General features: G+C 43.4%; 1 protein-coding gene across 1 annotated transcript in view; it reads right to left on the bottom strand.

The window, feature by feature from the left end:
• Positions 1-718: 718 nt before the first annotated feature.
• grin3a (glutamate receptor, ionotropic, N-methyl-D-aspartate 3A) overlaps positions 719-21,604 on the bottom strand; it is a 158,597-nt gene continuing 137,711 nt past the window's right edge. The window contains exons 7-9 of the mRNA XM_067982280.1: positions 12,531-12,695; positions 8,533-8,606; positions 719-1,827 (exon numbers count right to left, since the gene is read on the bottom strand). Coding sequence (XP_067838381.1) covers positions 1,491-1,827; positions 8,533-8,606; positions 12,531-12,695 — 576 coding nt within the window. The 3' untranslated portion in view covers positions 719-1,490. The remainder of the gene's footprint in view (positions 1,828-8,532; positions 8,607-12,530; positions 12,696-21,604) is intronic.

Consider the following 21,604-nt stretch of genomic DNA (forward strand, 5'->3'; position numbering starts at 1 on the left):
TATGTTGAGTGCTGTAGTGCCCAATTACATAAGTGTGCGGAGCCATAAAACATTTCTTAAACTTCTTAATTATAGTCTTTTTAACTTTTGGGGGGTAATTTTGACTTTGGGTGATATTGGATCAGTCAATGGAATTGATAATCGGGAGAGATATATAACGGGCGGCTGATCCAATATTGGCCACAGTCAAAGTTACGCCCTATATGTTAGTACACAACTGGTACTCTATCACTCAAAAGGTCACAGTAACAACTGCATAATCACTTTTCTCTTAGTCACTAGAGGTACACTACTAGCACATTCCCAGTTCGCCAAGATACTCTTCTGGGCAAATGTATTGGATGGAAATAAACTCACTGGCATTTCCCATACTTCCCACCAATTACATGATGACAATACTCTTTCTATGGTCAGCACATAAACTGATCTATTTACACTGCTAATCAAAACAGTTAGATGGTACTGGAACTTACCTACAGATAGTCGAGGACACGTGGGGAATCAGTCTGACGGGAGACACTGGCCGGGGAATCAGCCTCACGGGAGACACCTCTCTTTGCCCAAGTCCCTGTGCAGTGGGCTACAAAAGATTTCAGATTCCAGAGCCTCTGGCAATAGTTGAACTGACCCATTACAAGCACAGTTTGTGAGATAGTTGGGAATTTGTGCAGACAACGATGTTCATACAAATCATGATTTTACTTTCAAAACCATTTACAAATTTGCAGTGTTCACTATGATTTAATGACTCCCAACAGTGTCCTCTTTTTATTACAATGTGACAGCAAAACATCAATAGATTAAGTGTCAGAAAAGATTCATGCTCCACCCACTGTCTGGTAGGTCTGCATGAAAAGCTACACAATAATTTAATGCTTTCACTCTCTAATGCACAACATTCTGTACAAAGTCTTGAGGGACTGCATTAGTCCTATCTGGTGGTTCTCCAAAGACATGGGCTTCAATGTTCCAACTTGGAATCTTTTTGTAGTGTGCACTATTGAGACTTGAAGTCCACAAAGAGTGCCAGCCTGCTACACATCAGGAAATAATTCATGGTGAATGTAAAATCTTAGGTTTATTAATTCCAGAACAGTCGTGGGTTGTTCTGTTTGGAGGAGTACTGATGTGCACAGCTGTGGAGTGAGAGGTTTGGGATAGGCCACACCAACTGCATGAGTTAACTTTGTACTTTTATATTACTGATCGGCTCTTGATAGTTCCTTTTAACAGGACAGTCTTTGGTATCCCTTCTGTTAACCTCAGTGAAGACCACACTTTGAATTGGTTAAAAAGAAACATTAAATTAAAAGCCAGTCCAGGATTCTGGTCATTATGTGCAAGTTTTAGCTTCCTCCGCTTGGACAGGATAGTAACTGAATTTGTTGGGGAGAAGTTTGCTTTATATCAGTTTTTTTAACGTCAAAGAAAATTCTATAAAGAGGGGAGAGAAAGTTCAGAAAAAAACGTTTTCCCAGCCAGCTCCAGTTTTATGATTCTGCGTTCTTGACTGTTCTCTGATATTCTTCCAATTCATTTTTCCTGTTCATTGCTTTCTGCAGTTCCTGTTTGATGAGCTGAATCTGTTTCTCCAGTTCTGTTAGTTCATGAATGACTGAATACCTGGCTTTCATAAGGGTTGCAGGTTTGCCATTGGAATTGATGGCAAGGGGGAGCTCTTTTGCCATTGGGGGAAGGGCCTCACCCTGACAGGGTTTCAAATTCATTTCAGGCTGCTGGTCATCTTTGAAGATGCATTTCCGTTTGTTCCAATTTGCATGACTGGCTGTGTTCCACACGGCTTGCTGGTTATTTCCTAAGTTGCACCTGAAAATGAAGTAAGATTGTTTTAAGTCAGACTCAAACTGAAGAGGCATCTGCACAAGAAATGTATTGCTATAAAATTCTATTGCATACACGTGGAATAATTTATAGGCTTTGCCCCTTTCTACCTCTGTAACCTCCTCCAGTCCTACACCCCCCCTCCACGAGATCTCTGTGTGCCTCCAATTCTGGCCACTTGCGCATCCCTGATTTCCTTCACCCCACTATTGGCGGCCGTGCCATCAGCTGTCTAGGCCTTAAACTCTGGAATTCCCTTCCTAAGTCTCTCTACCTTTCCCTCTCCTTTAAGTCATTCCTTAAAACCTACCTCTTTGACCTAGCTTTTGGTCACTCGCCCTAATATCTCTATGTGGCTCGGTGTCACATTTTGTCTGATACCTCTCCTGTGAAACGCCTTGGGACATTTTACTATGTTAAAGGTGCTATATAAATGCAAGTTGTTGTTGTTTAGTAAAGTCAAAGGCAACTAGAAAATGATGTAACTAGAAATAACACCTTCTGTAGTGACAACATTAAATCCAATTAACAGTCCAATATTTCTTTTTAATATGCGTATGACTACTATACCACTGAACAACATTGTGAACTATTTCTCAATAAACCCTCTTGCTGTCATGTGATATAGAAACGCATGAAAAAATTCAATGGGAGCAGTTAACAGCGGAAACATGACACCAACTCTGACCGTGAATTTCAAAAAGGAGAACACCTCAAAGCTAAACAATTCTGCACTGGATATGTTATTTAAAAATATAATTGGTAAGGTTATAACACACCACAAGACTTGGTGGTGTGTTATAACGGATAATGGTTTACACCACTGAAGCTTTGCTCGTGATTTATAACCTATCTGGCCGGGCAGGAATCCCATGGGATCGGGTGGAAGGTTGGTCTTACACCCCGTCCAATGTTGCTCTCCTTTGACTTCAATGGAAAGTAAAATTGGGCAGGGTGTAAAACCAACGTTGAACCCGATCCTGTCAGTTTTCCCACGGGCGGGTTAGGTTGAAATTGGCCCCTATAATGTTACCTCAATCTTTTCAATATTGTTAAATGACACGTGTTTATTCTCTGTGATATATACAGGACTATTTACAAGGAAGTAAGAGGATATTTTTCAGTAAAAACATACGAACATACAAATTAAGTGCAGGAGTAGGCCAATCGGCCCCTCGAGCCTGCTCTGCCATTTGATAAGATCATGGCTGACCTGATTGTGACCTCAACCCTACTTTCCCTTCTACCTACTATAACCTTTGACTCCCTTGTTAATCAGGAATCTATCTAACTGAGTCTTAAAAATATTCAATGACCCTGCTTCCACCGCTCTCCGGGGAAGGGAGTTCCACAGACTCACGACCCTCAGAGAAAAAATTTCTCCTCATCTCCGTCTTAAATGGGAGACCCCTTATTTTTAAACTGTGGCCCCTAGTTCTAGTCTCTCCCACAAGGGGAAACATCCTCTCAGCATCTACCCCTTCTAGTTCCCTCAGGATCTTACACGTTTCAATAAGATCACCTCTCATTCTTCTAAACTCCAAATATACAGGCCCAACTTGTCGAACCTTTCCTCATAAGATAACCCCCTCATCCCAGGAATCGGTTGAGTGAACCTTCTCTGAACCACCTCTAAAGCATCTATGTCCTTTCTTAAATAAGGAGACCAAAACTGCACACAGTATTCTAGATATGGTCTCACCAATGCCCTGTATAACTATCATAAAACATCTCTACTTTTACGTTCCATTCCCCTTGCAATAAATGACAACATTCCATTTGCCTTCCTAACCACTTGCTGTACCTGCATACTAACCTTTTGTGATTCATGTATTAGGACATCCAGATCCCTCTGTACCATGGAATTCTGCAATCGCTCTCCATTTAAATAATGTACTGCTTTTCTATTCCTCCTGCCATAGTGGACAAGTTCACATTTTTCCACATTATACTCCATCTGCCAAATTTTTGCCCACTCACTTAACCTATCTATATCCCTTTGCAGACTCCTTATGTCCTCTTCACAACTTACTTTCCTACCTACCTTTGTGTCATCAGCAAATTTAGCAACCATACATTCGGTCCCTTCATCCAAGTCATTGATATAGATTGTAAATAGTTGAGGCCCAAGCACTGATCCCTGTGGTACTCCACTCGTTACGTCTTGCCAACCTGAAAATGACCCATTTATGCCTACTTTCTGTTTCCTGTTAGCTAACCAATCTTTTATCCATGCTAATATGTTACTCCCTACACCATGAGCTCTTATTTTGTTTAGTAGCCTTTGATGTGGTACCTTGTCAAAAGCCTTCTGGAAATCCAAGTACACCATATCCACAGGATCCCCTTTATCCATGTTGCTTGTTACTTCCTCAAAGAACTCTAATAAATTAGTCAAACACGATTTCCCTTTCACAAAGCCGTGTTGACTCTGCCTGATTGCATTGAGATTTTCTAAGTGCCCTGCTATAACCTCCTTAATAATAGATTCTAGCATTTTCCCTATGACAGCTGTTAAGCTAACTGGCCTATAGTTTCCTGCTTTCTGTCTCCCTCCTTTTTTGAATAGAAGAGTTGCATTCGCTATTTTCCAATCTGATCGGAGGAGCCTTCCACAACCTAGGGAATTTTGGAAAATTAACACCGATACATCTATTATCTCTGCAGCCACTTCTTTTAAGACCCTAGGATGAAGTCCATCAGGATTTGGGGACTTGTCAGCTTTTAGTTCTAATATTTTTTTCAGAACCCTTTCCCTGGTGTTTGTAAATGTTTTAAGTTCCTCCCTCCCTTTCACCTCTTGATTCACAATTATTTCTGGCATGTTATTTGTATCCACTACAGTGAAGACGGATGCAAAATATCTGTTCAATTCATCCGCCATTTCCTTATTCTCCATTATTAATTTCCCAGACTCACACTCTAGAGGACCAACGCTCACTTTACTTACTCTTATCCTTTTTAAATACCTGTAGAAACTCTTACTTTCTGTTTTTATATTTCTAGCTGGCTTTCTCTCAAACTCTAATTTCTCCCTCCTTATTATTCTTTTAGTTATTCTTTGCTGTTTTTTTTATATTCTGTCCAACTTTCTGACCTGCCACTAATCTTTGTGGAATTGTATGCTTTTTCTTTCAATTTGATACTATCTTTAACTTCCTTAGTTAGCCACGGATGATACGTCCTTCCCCTAGGGTCTTACTTTCTCACTGGAATGTATCTTTGCTGAGTGTTATGAAATATCTCATTTAATGTCTCTACTGACATATCCCTTAACCTAATTTTCCAGTTCACTTTAGCCAGCTCTGTCGTCATGCCCTCATAATTGCCCTTATGTAAGTTTAAAACACTAGTCTTAAACTTACTCTTCTCTCCCTCAAACTGAATGTGAAATTCAATCATATTGTGATCACTGCTACCTAGAGGCTCCTTTACAATGAGGTCATTAATTAATCCTGTCTCATTACACATTACCAGATCTAGAATAGCCTGCTCTCTGGTTGGCTCTAGAACGTGCTGCTCTAAGAAACTGTCCCGAAAGCACTCTATAAACTCATCTTCCAGGCTACCTTTGCCAATCAGATTCTTCCAATCTTTATGTAGATTGAAATCACCCATGATTATCGCTGTTCCTTTCTCACAAGCCCCCATTATTTCTTCCTGTATACCCTGTCCTACAGTTACTATTAGGGGGCCTATGAACTACTCCCACAAGTGACTTCTTGCCTTTACTATTTCTTATCTCTAGCCAAACTGATTCTACATCTTGGTCTTTAGAACTAAGGTCATTTCTCTCTATTATACTCATGAAATCCTTGATGAACAGAGCTACCCCTCCACCTTTTCCTAGCTTCTTGTCCTTCCGAAATATCAAGTACCTTTCAATATTCAGGTTCCAGCCTTTGTCATCTTGCAGCCATGTCTCTGTAATGGCTATCAGATCGTACATATTTATTTCTATTTGAGCTGTCAATTCATCCATTTTGTTACGAATGCTACGCGCACTGAGATACAAAGCCTTTAGTGCCGTCTTTTTACTATTTTTGCAACCTCTAGCCTTATCTGCTGGCGCACTCTTAAGTTTGCATGCTCTTGTACCTTCCTGCCACTCTCCGATTATCATTTCCCTTATTGCTACCTTGCTCTCTTGCCTTGTCTTCTTTCTTTAATTTATCACATCTTCCCTTACTTGATTCCTCGCCCCCACTATTTAGTTTATTTCTACCGCCCCAGTTACGCAATTCGCCAGAACACTGGCCACAGCACAGTTCAGATGAAGGCCGTCTCAATAGTACAGCTCCCACCCAGTACTGGTGCCAGTGCCCCATGAATCAAAACCCATTTCTCCCACACCAATCTTTGAGCCACGAATTTAACTCTCTAATCTTATTTACCCTATGCCAATTTACTCGTGGCTCAGGTAATAATCCAGAGATTATTACCTTTGAGGTTCTGCTTTTTAGTTTAGCCCCTAGTTGCTCATCCTCCCTAAGCAGAACTTCTTCCCTCGTCCTACCTATGTCATTGGTACCTACGTGGACCACAACAACTGGATCCTCCCCCTCCCACTGCAAGTTCCAGGACATGTGCCTTTGTTTAAGAAGGGCGGCAGGGAAAAGCCTGGGAACTACAGACCGGTGAGCCTGACATCTGTAGTGGGTAAGTTGTTAGAGGGTATTCTGAGGGACAGGATCTACAGGCATTTGGAGAGGCAGGGACTAATTAGGAACAGTCAGCATGGTTTTGTGAGAGGAAAATCATGTCTCACGAATTTGATTGAGTTTTTTGAAGGGGTAACCGAGAAGATAGATGAGGGCTGTGCAGTAGACGTGGTCTACATGGACTTCAGCAAAGCATTTGACAAGGTACCGCATGGTAGGTTGTTACATAAGGTTAAATCTCATGGGATCCAAGGTGAGGTAGCCAATTGGATACAAAATTGGCTTGACGACAGAAGACAGAGGGTGGTTGTCGAGGGTTGTTTTTCAAACTGGATGCCTGTGTCCAGCGGTGTGCCTCAGGGATCGGTGCTGGGTCCGCTGTTATTTGTTATTTATATTAATGATTTGGATGAGAATTTAGGAGGCATGGTTAGTAAGTTTGCAGATGACACCAAGATTGGTGGCATTGTGGACAGTGAAGAAGGTTATCTAGGATTGCAACGGGATCTTGATAAATTGGGCCAGTGGGCCGATGAATGGCAGATGGAGTTTAATTTAGATAAATGTGAGGTGATGCATTTTGGTAGATCGAATCGGGCCAGGACCTACTCCGTTAATGGTAGGGCGTTGGGGAGAGTTATAGAACAAAGAGATCTAGGAGTACAGATTCATAGCTCCTTGAAAGTGGAGTCACAGGTGGATAGGGTGGTGAAGAAGGCATTCAGCATGCTTGGTTTCATTGGTCAGAACATTGAATGCAGGAGTTGGGATGTCTTGTTGAAGTTGTACAGGGCATTGGTGAGGCCACACTTGGAGTACTGTGTACAGTTCTGGTCACCCTATTATAGAAAGGATATTATTAAACTAGAAAGAGTGCAGAAAAGATTTACTAGGATGCTACCGGGACTTGATGGTTTGACTTACAGGGAGAGGTTAGACAGACTGGGACTTTATTCCCTGGAGAGTAGGAGGTTAAGGGGTGATCTTATAGAAGTCTATAAAATAATGAGGGGCATAGATAAGGTCAATAGTCAAAATCTTTTCCCAAAGGTAGGGGAGTCTATAACGAGGGGGCACAGATTTAAGGTGAGAGGGGAGAGATACAAAAGGATCCAGAGGGGCAATTTTTTTTCACTCAAAGGGTGGTGAGTGTCTGGAACGAGCTGCCAGAGGCAGTAGTAGAGGCGGGTACAATTTTGTCTTTTAAAAAGCATTTGGACAGTTACATGGGTAAGATGGGTATAGAGGGATATGGGCCAAGTGCAGGCAATTGGGACTAGCTTAGTGGTATAAACTGGGCGACATGGACATGTTGGGCCGAAGGGCCTGTTTCCATGTTGTAACTTCTATGATTCTATGATTCTATGTTGGGCGACCAATGGCAGAAGTTTAGGGGGCAGGGGGGGTTGGAGGCGGGAGGTCTTTTGATGAAACCTCCAGGAATATGTCCAATCAGAGTTGGCAACCCTAGCTCAGTCATAACATATAAATGTTATCCTATGCATCTTCACAACATAGCCCTCTTACGTGCTGTGCTCAAAGAGTAAGTGGACAAGCATTATCCAGCTGGAGATATGTTTCACAATATACAAAAGAGAAGACAATTCAGAGTAGGTTGAATGATGACAGCTGAAACAGGAGGTAACTGCAATGCACTAAAACAGGAAGTAATGGAAAAGAGCGTCTCAACAACATGCAATTTATTTGTGAGATAAGTTTGCCAAAAAATGAAGAACGATCAATATGCAAAAGAATTGATGTAATCAATACTGTGACAATCTTGAACAAATTGGAACATAAGGTTAATTTTTTTCTAGAGCTAAAATAGAGAGCAAAAGATTGATTTTATGAATGCACACTTACGGCGAGAGCTTCACCTATCGGGGGCGTATATCAAGAAATCTCGGAGTTCCCCACACTTTTCCGTTTGAAAATTGGCCCTTATGATTTCTTCATTTAAATTATGAAAAGCATGTTTGAGAAACAATGGAAGTGAGTCAGTGCCATTTATATAACCAAGCTTTCCTACCTCTTTTCCAGTCTATTCAGTTTGTGCTGAAATTGTTCATCATTGAAGGATGTATTTAAAGCCCGATGAAATCTCTGCAAAGGATAAGCACATTACTAATTGTAGTTGCGATCTAGTTATGGAATGGGACAACCGAGTTAATCCAGTGAGCAGTTGAGCCGTGATCTTCTGGCCTGGGCTGGGAGGTGACTGATCCCAATCGGTGCAGCAGTAGAGGTACTACCACCAGCCTCAGAACCAACAAGGTTTCCTCTCCTCATCACAATCCAGCTACTGCTGCTGAAGTGAATATATCTGATTGCTGGGAGAGGACCCATTGATCAAAGAGCCTGCTGATACTTACTATCAAGGCTCACACATATAAAGGATAGTCAGTTGGGTGAAGTAGCAGAGGGCAACCTGAGAAATTGTACCCAAGCGATTCATATTCTTTAGGGAAGGGAATAGAGCAGAAAATTGGCAAGAGAAAAACAATGTATTGTGTGCTACACTGCTGATATATTCATTCAACTGTAGGTATATGACATGAGTAGATTCTCTAAAGCAGATGCACCAAGGTGGCCCAAACAGATTCATAATAGGGTACAATATCAGTTTACTAGGTTTACCAATTTAATGGATTTTTTTAGGTACTGTGTGAGGACTGGGGCTAAAAGGGTTAAATTATGAGGACAGGTTGCATAGACTAGGCTTATATACCCTTGAGTATAGAAGATTAAGGAGTGATCTAATTGAGGTGTTTAAGAATGATTAAGGGATTTGATAGGGTAGATAGAGAGAAATTATTTCCTCTGATTGGGGAGTCCAGAATAAGGGGGCATAACCTTAAAATTAGAACAAGGCCGTTCAGGGGTAATGTCAGGAAGCACTTCTTCACACAAAGGATAGCGAAAATCTGGAACTCTCTTCCTCAAAAAGTTGTTGAGGCTGGGGGGTCAATTGAAAATTTCTAAACTGAGATTGATAGATTTTTGTTCGGCAATTTAAGGATTACGGAACCAAGGTGGGTAGATGGAGTTAAGATACAGATCAGCCATGATCCAGTTGAATGGTGGAAGAGGCTCGAGGGGCTGAATGACCTCCTCCTGTTTCTATGATTGTTATCCTGATAATGGCAGACCCTGTTGGAGCAGGTATGAGCTCCAATTTACACTTCATTCCAATTTGGTGTATGTTCTTCTGGAATGATGGAAGAGCACTGATGCCACATACAGTTACAATTAACTCAGTAAGAACAGCCCCCTCCTGCTGTGAATTAGACATTTCTTACCAATCCTGTATGTGAAGAAACCACTGCTAACTTTGGGACAGGTTCATAAATCAGACTGGGTGTTTTCCCCTATGGACACGCCTCCTGCATCACTAAGTCTCAGCCTTTAACAGTCACTGAAAGCAACTGCTCAGGAATGCAGTCACCAAAGATAGATGGCTTTTTTGGTTCATAATCAATTTTCTAGACAACCAAAATAGTGGACTAAAATTTTGTTTACCAAGTGGTTTTCCAAATCAATGTCACACTGTATATGTAAAGCATTACCTGCCAATTTCTGCTTCCTATTTTTGGCCCATGTTTTTCTTTATTCGTTCACGGGATGTGGGCGTCGCTGGCGAGGCCAGCATTTATTGCCCATCCCTAATTGCCCTCGAGAAGGTGGTGGTGAGCCGCCTTCTTGAACCGTTGCAGTCCGTGTGGTGATGGTTCTCCCATAGTGCTGTTAGGAAGGGAGTTCCAGGATTTTGACCCAGCGACGATGAAGGAACGGTGATATATTTCCAAGTCGGGATGGTGTGTGACGTGGAGGGGAACATGCAGGTGGTGTTGTTCCCATGCGCCTGCTGCTCTTATCCTTCTAGGTGGTAGAGGTCGCGGGTTTGGGAGGTGCTGTCGAAGAAGCCTTGGCGAGTTGCTGCAGTGCATCCTGTGGATGGTACACACTGCAGCCACAGTGCGCCGGTGGTGAAGGGAGTGAATGTTTAGGGTGGTGGATGGGGTGCCAATCAAGAGAGGCTGCTTTATCTTGGATGGTGTCGAGCTTCTTGAGTGTTGTTGGAGCTGCACTCATCCAGGCAAGTGGAGAGTATTCCATCACACTCCTGACTTGTGCCTTGTGGATGGTGGAAAGGCTTTGGGGAGTCAGGAGGTGAGTCACTCGCCGCAGAATACCCAGCCTCTGACCTGCTCTCGTAGCCACAGTATTTATATGGCTGGTCCAGTTAAGTTTCTGGTCAATGGTGACCCCCAGGATGTTGATGGTGGGGGATTCGGCGATGGTAATGCCGTTGAATGTCAAGGGGAGGTGGTTAGACCCTCTCTTGTTGGAGATGGTCATTGCCTGGCACTTATCTGGCGCGAATGTTACTTGCCACTAATGAGCCCAAGCCTGGATGTTGTCCAGGTCTTGCTGCATGCGGGCTCGGACTGCTTCATTATCTGAGGGGTTGCGAATGGAACTGAACACTGTGCTGTCATCAGCGAACATCCCCATTTCTGATCTTATGATGGAGGGAAGGTCATTGATGAAGCAGCTGAAGATGGTTGGGCCTAGGACACTGCCCTGAGGAACTCCTGCAGCAATGTCTGTGCTAGATTGTCACTATCATATTATGAACACTTTAATACTGTGGACATGTGACCAGTAGCAACTGGATTGAGGCTGCCAAAACATATTCTACTTATTCAGCTGCCTAGGCCCTAAGCCCTGGAATTCCCTCCCTAAACCCCTCTCTCCTCCTTTCAGACACTCCTTAAAACCTACCTCTTTGACCAAGCTTTTGGTCACCTGTCCCAATATCTCCTTATGTGGCTTGGTGTCAAATTTTGTTTGATAATCTCTCCTGTGAAGCGACTTGGGATGTTTTATTACCTTAAAGGCGATTTATTACCATAAATACAAGTTGTTGTTAGGGCTATCTACAGCCAGCGGAGAAAGAAAAATGTCATCTAATGAGCGTGTGATGGTTTCAAACTCGGGTGCAAATAGTAACAAAAGAGTGTACAAATGTATTCTTATCTACTGAACCAACTGATGTACTTTTTTTTTCGGGCCTGTAGTCAGTTCTGGGCAGTCCAGTGAACAACTTCAGTGTGTCTCAACCTGTTGCCTGCAAAAGGATTTCATCACAGTTCAGAGGTTACTGGGCTCAGAGTAATATTATGGTTCCATTACAAGTGCATGTACAGCAGTGAGTGCTTTGAAGTGTGAACATCAAGGAGGAAAATGGAACTACGACAGTGTAGTGATTCCAATCATCAAATGAGATTTGGTGGTGGGTTGTTGGGGGCGGGGGACGTGGAAATGGGAAGAATTCCAATAGGGCGAGGGAAGCGGGGGTGGAATTGTCAAGTTGCTAACGTTGGAAACTTCTCTCTCTGGCTCACTTCAGAATATTTTACTTATACATTCATTAGATAATTGATGCCATTGATCTAACATCCAATGCGGGGCAGATAAAGTGACAGCTTCTCGTGTACTCCCCTGAAGATAATTTGTGAGTGGGATTTCCTAGTGAGTCACACTGCCTTGAGTTAATGTCACAAAAGTTACTTGCTGGGTACCTGTAGTATTATTACTCATGATGTGGAGATGCCGGTGATGGACTGGGGTTGACAATTGTAAACAATTTTACAACACCAAGTTATAGTCCAGCAATTTTATTTTAAATTCACAAGCTTTCGGAGATTTTCTCCTTCCTCAGGTAAATGTTTACCTGAGGAAGGAGAAAATCTCCGAAAGCTTGTGAATTTAAAATAAAATTGCTGGACTATAACTTGGTGTTGTAAAATTGTTTACTATTATTACTCAGGAATTACTAATATCATTACAACAAGAAATCTTACAGTTTGGTTCTGTAAGGGTGCTGGATCCTCGGAGGAAAGCTGTCATTTCTGATTATTTAAACAGATTTTCAGTTTAGCAAAAAAAAAAATTAAGGCATATAAAATTCTTTGAATTCCTGTGCGGGGACTGTGGCGATGCTATATTTATATGGACTCATACCTGACTTGTATGGAGCCAGTACTTCAGTCTTGGTTTCCTTTTGATCCGTGGAAGCACCAGTCTGTAGATTATATGCTCGCCGACAGTTGCAAGGAGGGAACCAGCGAATCCGATGCAGAGCATCACAAAGAGACCTGAAAAGTGCTTGATACCCATTTGTAAAGTCTGGGAACAGAGAGCAAATGTCACTATTACACCTCAGTATGCACAGTTTAGTTGGTAAGGATTTTTGTAAAATATTCTGGATAATACTTGCATAAGGGATGTGGAGATTGCAGTGTGTGTTTATTTAAGGTTCAGGTGTTGATACCTATTTTCCTCCCCAAAATCTCCCCCTCCCATCCACCCAGAGCTCTAGGTACAGCTGTCTATCAATATAAGGGCAGACTTGTTGAAATTCACATATATATCCAGTGTCAATTTTGACCCTGGTTTCCAAAATGTTGCCACGAGACAGTTTTACTATGATTAATAGTGTAAGTACCCTTTTAACAGCGTGATAATTGTTAGTGACTGCCAATCAACCTCTGTGGCCCAGAAAGTGAACAATTTAAACTGTGGAGTCTCATTCCTTCAGGTAGTGAATTGTTGTTGAGAGATTCTTAAAATGTCAAAATTTAAATCTAAAATGTTTTTCTACTTTTCCTTTATCTCTTTTTTCACTTTCTAATCCAATCTTTCTTTCCCTCTCTTTATTTCTCTTTCTGTACCTGATTTGACTCTAATTAACCCTCCATCTCATTTGTTCCTCTGTTTATTTCTCAATCCTTAAATTTCATTGGTTAAGGAGATAGACTGTTGGTCCCGCCGTTCCCTCAGGTCCCAGATACCTCATTGCCCTTGCTGCGCCCGTTATCAGCTCGCGCTTCCAGCAGGTTAAACTAAAAAGGGTGGGGGTTCAGGTAAGGGTAAATTCATAAATCTAAAGAGAAAAGTCAAGGCCATAGAGCAGTGTAGCGATTTGGGTAAAGATAAGCAGAGTGCATCAGGAGGGGACAGAGAGTTTAACGGTAACAGTGCATCAGTGAATAAGGTCAAATCAAGGGAAACAGTAAAAAGTTAAAATTAATGGTGCTTTATCTGAATGCACAAAGCATTCGTAACAAGACAGATAAATTAATGGCACAAATAGAGATAAATGGGTTTGATCTTGTAGCCATTACTGAGACATGTTTGCAAGGTGACCAAGGTTGGGAACTAAATGTTCCAGGGTACTTGACTTTGCGAAAAGACAGACAAAATGGAAAAGGATGTGGGGTAGCCCTGATAATAAAGGATGACATAAGGACAGTGGTGAGAAAGGATCTGGGCTCGGAAGATCAGGAAGTAGAATCAGTATGGGTGGGAATAAGAAATAACAAGGGGCAGAAAACACTGGTGGGAATAGTTTATAGGTCCCCTAACAGTAATTATACTGTTGGACAGGGTATTAATCAAGAAATAAGAGGAGTTTGTAACAAAGGTAATGCAATAATTGTAGGGGACTTTAATCTGCATATAGACTGGGCAAATCAAATTGGCAAACGTAGTTTGGAGTTTGAGTTCATGGAATGCATTCGAGACAGTTTCCTAATACAATACGTCATGGAACCAACGAGGGAACAGGCTATTTTAGATCTTGTCTTGTGTAATGAGACAGGGTTAATTAGTAATCTCATAGTAAGGGGTCCTCTGGGGCAGAGTGATCATAATATGATAGAATATCACATTGAGTTCGAGAGGACGTACTTACATCAGAAACTAGAGTCTTAAACTTAAACAAAGCCAATTACATCGGCATGAGGGGCAAGTTAGCTACAGTTGATTGTGAAATTAGATTAAAAGATATGATAGTAGATAAGCAATGGTGAACATTTAAAGAAATATTTCATAATTCTCAACGAATATACATTCCATTGAGGAATAAAAACTCCACGGGAAGTGTGATCCATCTGTGGCTAAATAAAAAAGTTAAGGATAGTATTAGATTAAAAGAAGAGGCTTATAATGTTGCCACGAAGAGTAGTAAGCCTGACGATTAGGAGAGTTTTAGAAACCAGCAAAGGATGACCAAAAAATTGAAAAAGAGGGAGAAAATAGAATGACAGTAAGCTAGCAAGAAATATAAAAATAGATTGTAAGAGCTTCTACAAGTATGTAAAATGGAAGAGAGTACCAAAATTACACATGGGTCCTATAGAGGCTGAGACAGGAGAAATTATAATGGAAAATAAGGAAATGACAGACGTTAAACAAATATTTTGTATCTGTCTTCACAGTAGAAGACACAAAAAGAATACCAGAAATAGTGGGGAACCAAGGGTCTAATGAGAGTGAGGAACTTAAAGTAATTAATATTAGTAAAGAAAAAGTACTGGAGAAATTAATGGGACTAAAAGCCAACAAATCCCCTGGCCCCGATGGCCTACATCCTAGGGTTCTTAAAAGAGGTGGCTGCAGAGACAGTGGATGCATTGGTTGTGATCTTCCAAAATTCCCTAGATTCTAGAATGGTCCCAGTGGATTGGAAGGTAGCAAATGTAACCCCGCTATTGAAGAATGGCGGGAGAGAGAAAACAGGGAACTACAGGCCAGTTAGCCTGACATCAGTAGTCAGGAAAATGTTGGAATCTATTATTAAGGACGTAGTAACGGGGCACTTAGAAAATCATAATATGATTAGGCAGAGTCAACAGGGTTTTATGAAAGGGAAATTGTGTTTGACAACTTTAACAGAGTTTTTTTTGAGGATGTAACTAGCAGGGTAGATAAAGAGGAACCAGTGGATGCAGTATATTTGGATTTTCAAAAGGTATTCGATAAGGTGCCACATAAAAGGTTCTTACACAAGGTAAGGGCTCATGGGGTTAGGGTAATATATTAGCATGGATAGAGGATTGGTTAACGGACAGAACACAAAGAGTAGGGATAAACGGGTCATTCTCAGGTTGGCAGGCTGTAACTAGTGGGGTACCACAAGGATCGGTGCTTGGGCCTCAGCTCTTTACAATATGTATCAATGACTTAGATGAAGGGACCGAGTGTAATGTGTCCAAGTTTGCTGATGATACAAAGCTAGGTGGGAAAGTAAACTGTGAGGAGGACACAAAGGGCTCAATTTTAAAATAGAAGGTCCGGGTGCGTTCGGGGCATCGAAAATCAGGAAAATCCAGAGGGGAGAAGGAAGCTGGCTCCAACCCTCTGACTTCCGCGTTTCTCACAGACACATACGTGTGCGCGTGCTTCAGGAATCCGGAAGTCCCGCCGGCAATTAAAGCCGGCGGGCTGATATTTAAAGCAGTCATTAACATATTTAAACTTGTTAAAGTACTTAATTATATGGTGACCGAGGCGGGGAAAGGATTTTTGTTCTGCCTCAGCATGTTTCCCGTGCTGTGTGAAACACTCCATGTTGAAGGAGTTGTGTTTCAGCCAACAGCCATTTGGACATTTAAATCCCTGTTTAACAGATGGGGATAAAAGGTGAGTTATTGCAGCAGGGCACTCAGTTCTCTCAGACAAACTTTTGGCTGGGAGATCTGTGTGTTTTGACTGAAAATTTTTGGTTTCCACTCAGAATTGTTCTGTTTACACATATTTACCTATTTTCTGTCTACCCCCTCAAACTGACACCATCAGGATGGGGGGTGCGATGGCTGCATCCACCATTATATCCGAGGACGAGGAACATCACCATCCTCGCCAGGCACGGCGTGTACTTCCGCCACTTGAAGTTCCACAATACAGTGCTGCACCACAGGCACCTGCACAAGAGCACAGAGGGCAACAACAGAGGGAGCGACATCGCAGGAGGCACTACCCTCGCTAGAGGGTCTACAGACCGAGGCTGAGCTTCCTGGACCTCTCTGAGGAGCAGTGCATAAGGAAGCTGAGAGTCAGTCACCAGGTGGTCGCAGACATCAGCAGCCTCCTTCATGCCGAGCTGCTCCCGGCTGGGCCTTGCGGCATCTCGTTATCCGTCGCTGATAAAGTGATCAGTGCCCTCAACTTCTTCGCCTCCGGATCATTCCAGGGTGCCACCGGTGACATCGCCGGAGTCTCTCAGTCGTCCGCACACAAGTGCATAAGGCAGGTCACTGACGGCTTGTTTCGCAGGGCCTCGCAATACGTCAACTTCCCCGTGGACGACCTCAGCCAGACAGAGAGGGCAGTGGGATTCCACTCTGTGGCTGGCTTCCCACAGGTACAGGGTGCAATTGATTGCACCCACATAGCAATCTGAGCACCTCCACACGAGCCAGGACTGTTGATCAACCAGCCCCCTACCTCGCCCTGCACAAAAGAGTCGTGCAACTACACATACACCCACTGTAAAGTGACCCAATGGGTGGCATCAAGTGTCGCCGTTCATGATGAACCTCGTGAAAGGGCACTATTACAAAATCCAGTCAAGAATGGGCAAGATATGGTAGTAATCAGTGAGAATGATAACATTTAATGTGACTTTAACAGAAACCAAATATAAATGAAAAACATGACAGTCAGTCAGACGCCCTTGTGCAGACCCTTCGTGATCACAAATCCTTTGCCTTTCTCTTCCTACCGCTTCTACGTGGTGCATCCCCTGTGGCTGTAGCAGAGGTAGTGGCAGGTTGCTCATGTTCATGCCCTGACTGATTAGATGCTTTCAGCCTATGCCTGTATGGTTTTGGAGCCCATGAGGGCCCCGCCAAATACTGCTCCACCTGCACCTGTGCAAGGGCTGACTCGGCCACCTGGAAGGAAGCAGCATTGTGGGTACTGGTTGAGAGGGGGGGGGCAATGGGTGAGACGTGGGAGTGCTTTGAATGGTGTCCCCACTTCCATGACTCTTTCACCATCATCTCTCTCCTGGGCCAGGCCCACATCACTCCTACTACTCTGCTGGACAAAAGTTTGGAGGACATGTGTGATGCCTTGTAGGGCCAGTGCTAATGTGTCTGTCTGCCTGTCCAAGCCGGCTGAATGTTGTTCACCCTGAGTCCGCACGGCCGTTGTCAGGGCCTGATTGGACTCATTTGTGAGCCGTGCTTGCAGCTCAATGGAGGCTAGCCTTCCTTCCATCGCAGACATTTCAGCAGTTACGTGCAACATTATCTCAGAGAGTTCCTCACGTCCCTGTGACACTATCTCAGAGATTCCCTCACGTACTTGTGCTACCATTCCACTCATGCAGGAGTTGGACACCTCCATCCTCTGCATTATTGTGGAGAGTGTGCGTGGCACCTGTTCCAGTAACTCACAAATGTGCTGCTGTCCCTCGATCATTCTCCTTTTAAAGGATGGCCCCCGGGGTTCAGCATCTGCGTCCAGCTGAGCAGAGCCTGGACTCTCCACAGCTGCCCCTGCCACCAGTGTCTGCTCGTGCTCACGTGTGTGGTGATTCACTAGGTGCCAACCCAACTAACTGACTACGAGGACCCAATGAGGTGTGAGTATCTGCATTGGTGGATGGCTCACTAAGATGTGATGGTGCCCCCTCAGAGGCCTGGACCTCCTCTGAGGAATCGCCCTCTGCCGTCACTGCGGTCGTTGAATGGCCTGTAAGAGAACAGAAGGCAACATTAAGCATCATCACAGATGTGTGATGTTGCGATGAGCATACTGAGGTGTTGAACATGCCAATCATTGTTAACATCAATTCATATTGTGTGTGATGAATGTTAAAGTTGTGTCACCAGACGTTTGTGGGGTGCCAGTCTCGCCATCCCCAATGGACAGGCACTCGAGGGTGCAGCTGAACTCCAGCGCCTCCTGCTCTGCATCTGTGAGGACCACTACTTGTTGTGGTCCCCCCTCCAGTCCTCGCCCTCTTGCGTGCATTTTGCACTCTCTTCTCCTAGAAAGGGATAAAGTACAGATGTGTGAGTGAGTAATGGTGAAGTGGCCAACTGATGAATGCATTGCTTTGGGTGAGGCTGACAGTGAAAGAGGTGCATCAGAGGGTGAGTATGAGACAGAGACATCACATTGGATGAGGATTGGGGTGAGTGGTAGTGGGGGGGGTCACAAATGGGGAGGTGAGGAAGTGCAGGTAAGTTGAGGATGAGCCTTAAGTTTGTGTGAGGAGTGATGTGATGGAATAGTTTTGGCAGTGCAGAAAGAGTTGTTGGGGGGCGGCCGCAGTGATGTGTACCACGGAATGCAGAAGAATCAGTAAGTGTACTATCATTTGCTGACCTAGTTAGGTCATTGAAATGCTTCCTGCACTGGACCCAAGTGCGGGATATGTTGCTGCTGCTGGTGACCTCCTCTGCCACCTCGATCCAGGCCTTCTTGGTGGCAGAGGCAGGCCACTTCCTCCCATCAGCCAGGTAAAATATTTCCCTCCTCCTCCTCACCCCGGCCAGTAGCACCCGGAGTGAGGAATCATTAAATCTCGGAGCAGCCTTGCCCCTGTGCTGCTCCATTTTGCATGTTCGTCGTGGTTGCTCCAGCAAAAGCCATTGGAGCAATGGCCCTTTAAATGTACATGCTCCAGCTGACAGCCTGTGATGCGGGTGCGCAGTCCGCCCACTGCGCAGCTTTCGGACGGCAAAACCAGAAGCCACGTTAAGGGCCACCAATTAACTTGTGATCGGGTGGGAAACGTTAAGTTTTTATTATCCGGGTTTGCCACTCGCCCACTGACGCCTCCCCCCCACCGCTGTCATCCTGCCACCCTTTGAAAATTGAGCCCAAAGAGTCTGCAAAGGGATAGAGACAGGTTAAGTGAGTGGGCAAGAAGGTGGCAGATGGAGTATAAAGTGGGGAAATGTGAGGTTATTCACTTTGGTGAGAAGAATAGAAAAACACATTTTTTAAATGGTGCGAAACTATTACATGTTGGTGTTCAGAGGGATTTGGGTATCCTTGTACACAAAACATAGAAAGGTACAGCAATCAATTAGGAAGGCAAATGGTATGTTGGCTTTTATTGCAAGTGGATTGGAGTACAAGAGTAAGAAAGTGTTGCTGCAATTGTACAGGGCTTTGGTGAGACCACACCTGGAGTACTGTGCACAGTATTGGTCTCCTTATCTAACAAAGGATATACTTGCCTTAATAGCGGTGCAGCAAAGGTTCACTAGATTGATTCCTGGGACGAGAGGGTTGTCCTATGAGGAGAGATTGATTAGAATGGGCCTATACTGTCTGGAGTTTAGAAGAGTGAGAGGTGATCTTATTGAAACATATAAGATTCTTAGAGGGCTTGACAGAGTAGATGCTGAGAGGATGTTTCCCCTGGCTGGAGAGTCTAGAACTAGGGCACATAGTCTCAGGATAAGGGTCGGCCATTTAGGACTGAGATGAGGAGAAATTTCTTCACTCAGAGTCATGATTATTTGGAATTCTCGACCTCAATGGGCTGTGGATGCTCAGTCGTTGAGTATATTCAAGACTGAGATCGATAGATTTTTGGACTCTAAGGGAATCAAGGGATATGGGGATCGGGCGGGAAAGTGGAGTTGAGGTCGAAGATCAGCCATGATCTTATTGAATGGCGGAGCAGGCTCGAGGGGCCTACCCCTGCTCCTATTATGTTCTTAAGTTACGGCACAAAACATTTGAGCTGAAGGGTGCAGGAAAAAGTTTACCTAATGGGGCACGTCGCGAGATGCCCCACTCCAGCAAATTCTGGCCCAATGTTGACTCCTGCTGCCTCTCAGCTGGTCCCTCCTCCCACTCAACAGTTTTTTCCCACACTTACCATGTCTGCTGTGTGTGTATTGCCATTTTAAAAATTACTCATTTTTTTGTCTTTCTTTTTATTCTAATTTTTTGCTTCCAGTGTCAAGTCGTGGATAAGATCGATAAAGAGAAAACTATTGCATGAGAGGAGATGTGGCTGCAAGGAATGGGGAGTAGTTAATTACATTTAAAATTAAAAACTCATGAGACGCACTCTGGCTAATGTGCATGAACAAGATACAACTGGACTGCTATGTATGCTAAGCTTATTTCCAAATTTAAAGTTATGGGGATTAGGAATAATAAAGATATAATAAATAAGAAATCTTTTCAATCAATCAATCACAATTATCTGAGTTACCAAGAATTACAAATTTTTTGCATTTAAAAAAATTTTGCAATGTTACCTTAATTCAAAGTGTAACAAAAATGGTAGTGGATTTGCAAGCATTATAATCACTGGAGACTGTATTTGAAACCGCTGACAGCCTGATTTCCATAGTCAATCGCTTTGTGATCATGGACCGAAATGTTCTGCATAAATACTCCCTGATCCGCAAAGATAATCACATAAAAAATCCAGAATATTTATCGATAGCAGAGGTTGTTGTAGGTTAGAGCAGCAGGTCATAGTAAGAAAGAGAAAGAACTTGCATTTATATAGCGCCTTTCACGACCTCAGGACATCCAAAGCACTATACAGCCAATTAAGTACTTTTGAAGTTGTAAAGTCGGTGGCCAATTTGCACACTGCAAGGTCCCACAAACAGCAATATGACAATGACCAGTTAATCTGTTGATATGGATGATGGTTGAGGTATAAATATTGGCCAGGACACGGGGGAGAAATCCCCAGCTCTTTTCAAAATAGTGCCATACACCTAAAAGCCTCGGTTCAACATCGCATCTGAAACATGGCACCTCTGACAGTGCAGAACTCCCTCAGTACTGCACTGGAGTGTCAGTCTAGACTTTGTGCTCAAATATCTGGAGTGGGACTTGAACCCACGACCTTCTCAGAGCGAGAGTGCTACCCTCTGAGCCACGGCTGACACCAGATGTGAGGATGGATGGAGAACATTCCCGCAGGAGATTAAATAGCTAGTTAAAGCACGATAGGATAGACTGTGCTTGATGTGCCAGATGGCTTTTCCATCTTCTAAGCTGTCATTATGTTCGAAGAAGGGAATCAGTGAAAGTTTGAGCAAACTGCTACATCCTGACACTTCAACCTACACTCTAGTGCAGTACTGAGGGAGTGTTGCACTGTTGGAGATGCCGTCTTTCAGATCAGACGTTAATGCAAGGCCCCCGTCTGTCCTCTCAGGTGGACGTGAAAGATCCCATGGCACTATTTCAAAGAAGAGCATGGGAGTTCTCCCTGGTGTCCTGGTCAATGTTTATCCCTCAACCATCACTAAAAC

The sequence above is a fragment of the Heptranchias perlo genome, chromosome 4, assembly GCF_035084215.1.
Source record: "Heptranchias perlo isolate sHepPer1 chromosome 4, sHepPer1.hap1, whole genome shotgun sequence".
Taxonomy (NCBI): Eukaryota; Metazoa; Chordata; class Chondrichthyes; order Hexanchiformes; family Hexanchidae; genus Heptranchias; species Heptranchias perlo.